The sequence below is a fragment of the Pipistrellus hanaki genome (genome assembly GCF_964339955.1).
Source record: "Pipistrellus hanaki genome assembly, chromosome: 2".
Lineage (NCBI taxonomy): Eukaryota > Metazoa > Chordata > Mammalia > Chiroptera > Vespertilionidae > Pipistrellus > Pipistrellus hanaki.
This window is the reverse complement of record NC_140504.1, coordinates 179,273,486-179,281,935: the sequence shown is the minus strand read 5'-3', so window position 1 is coordinate 179,281,935 and position 8,450 is coordinate 179,273,486. Positions and strand designations below refer to the sequence as shown.

At 56.6% G+C, this 8,450-nt stretch overlaps 1 protein-coding gene across 4 annotated transcripts; it reads left to right on the top strand.

The window, feature by feature from the left end:
- Positions 1–460: 460 nt before the first annotated feature.
- GJB3 (gap junction protein beta 3) lies at positions 461–8,092 on the top strand. 4 transcript variants are annotated; one of them, XM_084873504.1, is made up of 3 exons: positions 461–759; positions 1,119–1,237; positions 6,004–8,091. In XM_084873504.1, the coding sequence occupies exon 3, from the start codon at positions 6,038–6,040 to the stop codon at positions 6,842–6,844; it is 807 nt and encodes a 268-aa protein (XP_084729630.1). In that variant the 5' UTR covers positions 461–759; positions 1,119–1,237; positions 6,004–6,037; the 3' UTR covers positions 6,845–8,091. The 4 variants fall into 4 exon arrangements, with proteins under 4 accessions (XP_084729630.1, XP_084729629.1, XP_084729631.1 ...); XM_084873503.1 differs by having other exon boundaries at positions 461–1,237; XM_084873505.1 differs by lacking the exons at positions 461–759; positions 1,119–1,237 and adding an exon at positions 1,779–2,010 and having other exon boundaries at positions 6,004–8,092.
- The last annotated feature ends 358 nt before the right edge of the window (positions 8,093–8,450 follow it).

The following is an 8,450-nucleotide window of genomic DNA, read 5'->3' as shown; positions in this document are numbered from 1 at the left end:
CAGCAATGACTTTGCAGGCCAGGACCCAGGGAGTGGGCACATGGCTGAGGCCCCCAGAACTGGTCTGTGTAACCCTGGGCAGGTCCCCTGCCCTCTCTGTGCCTCAGTTTTCTCAGTCATAGAAGTGAGAAGGCTCACACCACAGTCACCCGCAGTGAGGGGATGAAATGAAGCTTCGGGAACTGCCTGGCACAAAGATGTCTCAGAGTTCCTCCCCCCGCCCCCCTGTTTGCTCTCTAGTACCATGAGTAGGGTGACAGTGTCATTGATTTTCCCAAGTTTGGCTAAAGGAGCGGGGTGCCTTTTAAATACACCAAACGGATACTCCTGGGAAAATGAGTCACCCTTGTGTCAGCAGCAGCATTGCTGTTGAAACTGCAGGGCTGAAGATCCCAATGTGACTAAGATCCCAGGACTCCTGGGGGAGACCGGAAACACTGGGGTTTCCCTCGAAAGGCTGGTTCCTAAGCAGGGCCCACTAGCAAATGAGACAAAAAACCGTCCTGGTCCCCAGAGCGCAGCCCCGGCGCAGGCCCACCCCCCTCAGCGGGGAGCTCTGCCCGCACCCACCCCTCCTCCTCCCACAGGCTCTGCCCCTCGGAGTCATTCCTGGCAACCACCTGCCCCCCACCCCATTTCACCTCCAGGCTCAGGACTCGCTGCGCCCCTTCCCACCCGGGCTCTCCACAGAGCACAGATTTCCGTGGAGGACACAGAGAGGAGGCAGCGCGACCGCCGAGGACCCGTCGTGCCGGGAAGGCAGGTCCCCGAAGCGCGCCCACGCGGGGCCGGGGCGGGCGGGACCCTGGCCTGCAGGACGCGGGCGGGCACGGCCCCAGCGGCAGCGCGCGTGGGCGAGCCGTGATTGCAGCCCGTGCCCGGGCCACGGCACTTGGCAGTTTATAGCGCTTCACGCCCCTAATCTCATTGGAGCCTCTGCCACCGCCCTGCCCATGGCCGCCGGTGGCCGTGTTCCTGCATGCAACCCCGAGGCTCGGACCTGGGAGAGCCCTGGGAGCGCGCCGCAGCCGCAGCGTCGGGGCTAGAGCCGGACCCTGGGCGGCGGGGCGGGGTCCCGGGCTCCTCCCCCGACCCTTCCTCCTCCCCACCGCCCCCAGGCGCCGGCCACAGCGCGAGCCGCGCCGCGTCCGCAGAGCCCCTGCGCCCCGCGCCCCCGCCGCCGCCGCGCACCTCGAGGACGCGGGGTCCCGGCCCCGCGCTGACCGCGCCGCTGCGGGTAAGTGCCGAGGGCGGACGGGGGGCTGGGTGCGGGGGGGTGGGGGGAGCGTCCCCCAGGGACGCTGGGCGCTCCGTGGCGACGGCCGACGGCGGGCTGAGTTGGATCCCGTCCGGCCCGCGAGGATCCGGTGGCTGAGGATGGGGGGCTGAGGATGGGGGGGGCTGAGGATGGGGGGCTGAGGACCCGGGGCATGGGGATGGGGGTGATGATGGAGGGACCTCTCCACTGCCTTCTCTCCCCTCGATTCTGGGCGGGAGTGGGGGTTCCAGCTCCTGGAGGGTTCCCGGACGCCCGGTCCGCAAACTCCCCAAGTGCCCGCAATGGCAGGGAACGTGTAGGAGAAGGGTCGCTGGAGGGAGGACGTGTAGGATTTTGGATTTTGGGAATCCGCGAAAGCCAAGTTCTACGCGGACTTGCGACAGCCCCTGTCACTCAAATGCAGTCCTATTTGGGGGGTTGGGGGGGGGGGAGAAATGTGGGCGCTGCTGGGCCAGGAGCTGGGAAAGCGGACGGCGGGGGCTGTTATTGGGGGGCCGCGGCGGTGCGGAACCAGACCGGCTCCGCCAGTTCCAGGGAAATTGGAGGGAAATTCTTTGCTGTTGAGTCGCTCCCCGGGGTGTGTCTGGCGGGACTGGGCAGACGGGTCCGGGGTGGAGCCCGGGAGGGGGCTGCAGGGGTGGCTGCCCCGGGAGGAGGAGGGTCGGCGGGAGCACGTGGCAGGACCCTCTGCTCGCGGGGCTGGCGGACACGCCATCTGGAACCTCCAGCAGGTGAGTGGCAGGGTGGGAGGGCTGGCTCAGGGTTCTGACAACAGCTCCAGACAGTGGGACTTGGTTCCCTTTGGAGAGAAAGACGTGGAGTCAGGGGATCAGGGAATGCTTGGAAGTAGGTGCCAACTGAGGCTTGAATGCAGATGTGGCTCCACTTTCCCCGCTTTCCCATGCATTTCCACTTTTCCATGCACATCCCACTGGCCCCCCAAAAGGCCAGTCTCAGAGGGAGCAGAGGAGAGTGTCCCCAAATGGGGTCTTGCCCAGTCACTGGACTTTGTCCGGGATTCTCAGAGAAGAGACATGGATGGGCCAAGGTGCTGAGAAGGAGCTGCCTTCTCCCAGTGAAAGCAGCCCCTTCCCACCCACCACCCCCCCCCCCAGGCTACCTAGTCCTCACGACCTTTCCCTCCACGCTAACTCTGCAAGCATTCATTTGTTTATTCATTCAACAAGCATTGAGTACCCACACTATGCCAAGCTCTAGACACAAAGTAGTAAGCAAGACGGGTTGGCATTCTAGTGGGGGGAACAGACAATAAATAAAAACAAATAAAAAAATACTTCCATTTCACCCTGGCCAGGTTTGTTCAGTAGTTAGAGCGTCAACCTGCAGACCTAAAAGTTGCAGGTTCGATTCCCAGTCAAGGGCATAGACCTGGGTTTTGGGTTCCATCCCCAGTCAGGGCAGAAGCAACCAATTGATGTGTATCTCTCACATCGATGTTTCTCTCTCTTTTTCTCCCTCCCACTCTCTCTAAAAAAGAAAAAAAAATCCATAGAAAAATATCCTCAGGTGAGGATTAACAAAAAATAAAACCTTTAAAAGACCTGCGCAGAGAATTTTCCACCAAAAAAAAAAAAAGCCTACCTTGAGTCCTTTAAAATCTCTGACTCCCCACCCCTGGGTGCTGGCACCATTTGGGGGCTCAGCTCATCTGGTTTTCCCAATGACCTAATAAATTCATAATTCTTAAAAAATAAAACTTTAATTTCAAATAGTGATTAAATGCTGTAAAGATAATAAAGGAGTCCTAGCTGGTTTGGCTCAGTGGATAGAGTGTCAGCCTGTGGACTGAAGGGTTCCAGGTTCTGGTCAAGGGCACATGCCTGGGTTGCCGGCTCGATCCCCAGTGGGGAACAAGCAGGAGGGAGCGATCAGTGATTCTCTTCCATCATTGATGTTTCTGTCTCTCTCCCTCTCCCTTCCACTCTGAAATCAACAAAAATATGTTTTTTAAAAGAGAGAGAGAGAAATGGTACGGGAGCGGAGTGACTGGAAGGGGGTGGGCTCTCAGATTTGGGGTTATCAGGGAGGCCTCTTAAGCAGCAATTTCAGCTAGTGTGTGCGGCGGGCACACTGGTGTGCCGCAAGAATTTTTAAATATATTTTTATTGATATCAGAGAAGAAGGGAGAGAAAAAGACAGATAGAAACATCAATGATGAAAAAGAATTATTGATCGGCTGCCTCCTGCACACTCCCTACTGGGGATGAAGCCTGAAACCTGGGCATTTGCCTTGACTGGGAATTGAACCCTGGCCTCCTGGTTCAAGGCTCAATACTCAACCATTGAGCTACACCAGTTAGGCTGCAAGAATTTTTTAAAACACGCAATAGCTGACTATTTAGTCAGGGGCACAGACCTCTTTTCCCTTAGATTGTCAAATTTTAAAAATGACAACAGCCAACACAACAATAGCTATCCATTGTGAATACCGTATTTTCCGGCGTATAAGACGACCCCTAATTTTACAGTTAAAACATAGGTCTAGGCCTATATTCGCTGTATAAGACTACCCCCCACTTCCGAGGCAACACCAGTTCTTTTTTTATAGACTGCCTCCCTAACTCGGCCAATCCGAGCAGGCTTTTTATGCATGCAAATTATACATGTTCTATACCCAAAGCTACACTGTGTTCTAGTAAAAAGCCTGCTCAGATTGGCCAGAGTCAGAGAGGCGGTCTATTAAAAAAAGAACTGGTGTTGCCTCGGAAGTGGGGGGTAGTCTTATACAGCGAATATAGGCCTACACCTATGTTTTAACTGTAAAATTAGGGGTCGTCTTATACGCCGGAAAATACGGTAAATCAAAATTATACCTTTTTTTGTCAGATGGGCTACAGAATTTTAGTAACTAGTTTATGTGTGCCATGAGAAGAAAAAGGTTGAGAATCGCTGCTCTAAGGAGATATTTGAGCAGAGGCCGCCGTGATGGGAAGGATCCAGCCAGATCTGGAGAAAGATTCTGCATTCCAGGCAGCAGGGAAAACACCAAAGCCCCCAAAGGTCCCCAGAGCGGCGGGAGCAGACAGGCAGGGTGAGCGTGCAGGAGAGAAGGGGGAGGAGGTAGAATCTGGGGGCAGTTCTAAGTGTAATGAGAAGCTAGTAGAGAGTTAAACAAGGGAGCGGCATGACCCAATTTAAATGTCCTCGGAGTGCAGGAGCAGACACTGAGAGGCCAATAAGGAAGCTGTGGCCATAATACCAGCAAGAGCTGATGGCGGCTGGACCAGGGAGGTGACGGTAGGGAGGGAGACGCAGCTGTGCAGGGCGGGGGGCGGAGGGGGACAGGCATCGCGCATGCGCAGAGTCACATACACTGCTCCAGGAGCACTTGTACGTGTGTGCAGACCATACACACACGTGGAGTCACACCCATGGCAACGCGCAGACACTGGATACACTTAGACAGACCCACCCATCCACACCCTCTGAGTCACTCCAGGACTGAGTGGGAAAAGTGTGATCTGGAGGCCTGAACAAAACATGCTTCCACACACTCAGCATGGCTGGGGTGACCTGGAGGCCTGAACAAAGCCCTGGAGCCCAGCATGGCTGGTGGCTGGGGCTTCCCCAGGGCCTGGCACAGGGCGCAGGCAGTTCTAGCTCCATCGTCTCTGGATCTCCTGTTCCCCAGAGCTAGGCCATTACCCCTCTTCACACACACGACACCCCAACTTGAAGTGGTCTCCCAGCTTTACCACCTACCGGCTGTGAGACTTTGGGGAGTTAGTTCCCCTCCCCCAGCCTCAGTTTCCTCTCTGTAGAGTAAGATTCAGCCCCAACTTCACAGGATGGTAACGAGGCATCAACGAGGTAAGTTGTAAGAACCTGGTCTGGGGCAGGCGCCCAGCAGAGGAGGGGAGAGAAGATGATGGACGGCACAGCCCTGGCACCCACAGTCCAGCCTTGAATCCAACTCTAGTTTTAAATGAGTGACTGGACCTCTCTGGAGTTCATGAGTGGCCAGCGTTTATGGAGCGCTGACTATGTACTAAGCTCTTTGCAACCCTCGTCTTTGTAAGGGTAAATGAGGAGCCTAAGAGCATCGACCTCATGGGGTTGTTATAAGGGTTAAGTGAAATCCTGCTCACAGAGTGTTTAGCTCTGCGCTTGGCTCAGAGTAAAGGCTCCATAAATAGGAATCGCTGTTCCTCCTGGTAGAGGAGCTCTGTGACTTTGGGCAGGTGACTTACCCGCTCTGCCTGTTTCCTGTAGCTTACGCAGCATAGTATCCCTAGTTTCATAAGGTCTTTGCCTTATGAAACCAGTCAAATGAGTCCATCCACACAGAGCCCAGAACATAGGAAAAGCTCAGCGAATGTCACCCCTTCATTAATGCAAGATGAAACAGAGAGGGACGGAGACCGGGATGCCAGGACACAGGCTTTATTGAAGAGAAAAGTGCCACTACCGGCTGCTTCCAGAGAGAGAGCGAAAGAGAGCGAGGGCAGGAGTACAAGCACTTTTAAGGGAAATATAGGGGGCGGGGCTTAGCACTCAGCACACGCTGATTGGTGGTTTCATGTAAGGCCTATGATTAGGGACCTAGGGACTTAGGAATCCGGGGCTTAGGGTATTTGGCAGGTGCTGATTGGTGGTCCAGTGCTCAGGAATGTCTGGCTGCAGGTGGAGTTTATGTCCGTCCATCCATTGGAGGAAGGGAGAATCTATCCATGAACATATGGTCTTCCCTGCTATCCCATCAGGTGTGCACGGCCCCCGGCGCCCCTACCAGACACCATGGACTGGAAGACGCTCCAGACCCTACTGAGTGGCGTGAACAAGTACTCCACGGCCTTCGGGCGCATCTGGCTGTCGGTGGTGTTCGTCTTCCGGGTGCTGGTGTACGTGGTGGCGGCGGAGCGCGTGTGGGGGGATGAGCAGAAGGACTTTGACTGCAACACCAAGCAGCCGGGCTGCACCAACGTGTGCTACGACACCTACTTCCCCATCTCCAACATCCGCCTCTGGGCCCTGCAGCTCATCTTCGTCACCTGCCCCTCGCTGCTGGTCATCCTGCACGTGGCCTACCGCGAGGAGCGAGAGCGGCGGCACCGCCTCAAGCACGGGGACCAGTGCGCCAAGCTGTACGACAACGCGGGCAAGAAGCACGGCGGCCTGTGGTGGACCTACCTGCTGAGCCTCGTCTTCAAGCTCACCATCGAGTTCGTCTTCCTCTACGTGCTGCACACGCTCTGGTACGGCTTCAGCATGCCGCGTCTGGTGCAGTGCGCCAACGTGGCGCCCTGCCCCAACACCGTGGACTGCTACATCGCCCGGCCCACCGAGAAGAAGGTCTTCACCTACTTCATGGTGGGCGCCTCCGCCGTCTGCATCGTGCTCACCATCAGCGAGATCTGCTACCTCATCTTCCACAGGGTCATCCGAGGCATCCGCAGCAAGAGGCCCCCGAGCAGCCGCAAGCCCTCAGCCAGCCGGGCCTCCACCTGCCGCTGCCACCACAAGCTGGTGGAGGGCGGGGAGTTCGCCCTGGACGCCCACAATGACAAGCCGCATGCTTCAGCGCCCACGCTGACCCCCATCTGACCCCCATCTGACCTCGGGCTGGGGAGCGATGCCTGGCCTGACAACGGGGACAGGCGGGGAGGCATCGCGCCAGTGGAGGGGTCCTACGGGTGCTGGGTGCCCCCACTTGGAGTTCACCGAGCTGTCCAGTTGCACTGGGGGCAGATACTTTTCGAGCGCTGGGCACTGTGCTGAATGCTTGGGTGTAGGTCACACCGCAGGCCCAGTGCCATCCCGTAGGCAAAACCAACATTGAAACGAGCCGATTAACTACCAAGCAGATTAACTACCGAGCAAGGAGATGCTTAGGGCGCTTATAGCCGGGCTTCTACCCAACCCAGGAGGGAGCGAGCAGGCAAGACTTTCCTGAGGAAATCAAGTTTAAGAGAGGTGAGTCGAAACTGGTCTGGCTCCATAGATAGAGCATCGGTCTGTGGATTGAAAGGTCCCAGGTTCGATTTCAGTCAAGGACGTGTACATTGGCTGCGGGCATATCCCCGGTAGGGGGTGTGCAGAAGGCAGCTGGTGGATGTTTCTCTCTCATCGATGTTTCTAGCTCTCTATCTCTCTCCCTTCCTCTCTGTAAAAAATCAATAAAAAATACATTTTAAAAAAAAAAAAGAGAGAGAGAGAGAGAGGTAAGAAGTGCTTCCAAGTGGAGAGAAGGGCAGGCGCCGGGGCCTGGAGGCTACAGGAGGAGAGATGCTGGCCCTGGGCTGGAGGCACCAGACCAAAAAGGACACCCTGCCCTTCAGAGAAGCACTCAGTCCCTGCGCTGCAGGGGGAGAATTCCACATCAGCAGGAGGTCGGGAGGCCTGAGGATTCTTGGAAAGAGGAGGAGGCGGCTCTGGTGACACCAACCTCTCCTGGTGACACCCAGGGGTCCTCTGAGTCCCACTGCTCTCGGGGCAGGTCCCCCTCCCCAGACTCCACTCTCCCAGCCTCAGGAAGCTTCGCTCCCCATCTTCCTCCCCGCAAATGTGCCCAGTCTGGTGCCAGCCTTTCAGACGCTGCTTCGTGGGACGTGGAATGGATGTCCTAATAGGAACATGCCCACGGCAGAGTCCTTGAAAACCAATAAAGGCTGTGTTTTGTACCGGCTGGATCCATCCTCTGTTCTTCTACACTCCCACCCACAGGGCCCTGAGGACAGGAGAGGTAGCCTTGGGAAGGAGAGAGAGCTCCATGGCTGGGGTGAAGCTAGGCTGTGGGCTGAAGTTGGACTGGGGCTGGGGTTGACCTGTGGGATCTGGGGTGGAACCTACTGTGGTTGGAGATGTGGCCACAAGAGGGCGCTATGCTCCCGCTACAGCCATTCTAGTGATCTTACAGGGAGGCTGTCCTGAGCGCACACAATCACTGCCTTCTCATTGTAGACAAATCACAGTCCCTCCTCTGTGACCCAGGCACTGCCATCCACAACCGCAACCCCACCCTGTGTACACAAAATCCCTGTTAGTCATACTCTCACTCCTTATGCATATATGCTCCCGGCAGGCCCGTTGTGTCCCCTACAGGCATGTGTTCCCTGCCTCACCCAAGCGTTATTCAGCCCTTTTCGTTTTCCTGAGCGTTTTCTCCACACCGGGCCCGTGGCAGGATGCTGGGACTGCAGAGGGGGTAGGA

Excerpts from the sequence above, each read along its gene's own strand:
- GJB3 (XM_084873505.1), top strand. The coding sequence starts at position 6,038 with ATGGACTGGAAGACGCTCCAGACCCTACTGAGTGGCGTGAACAAGTAC.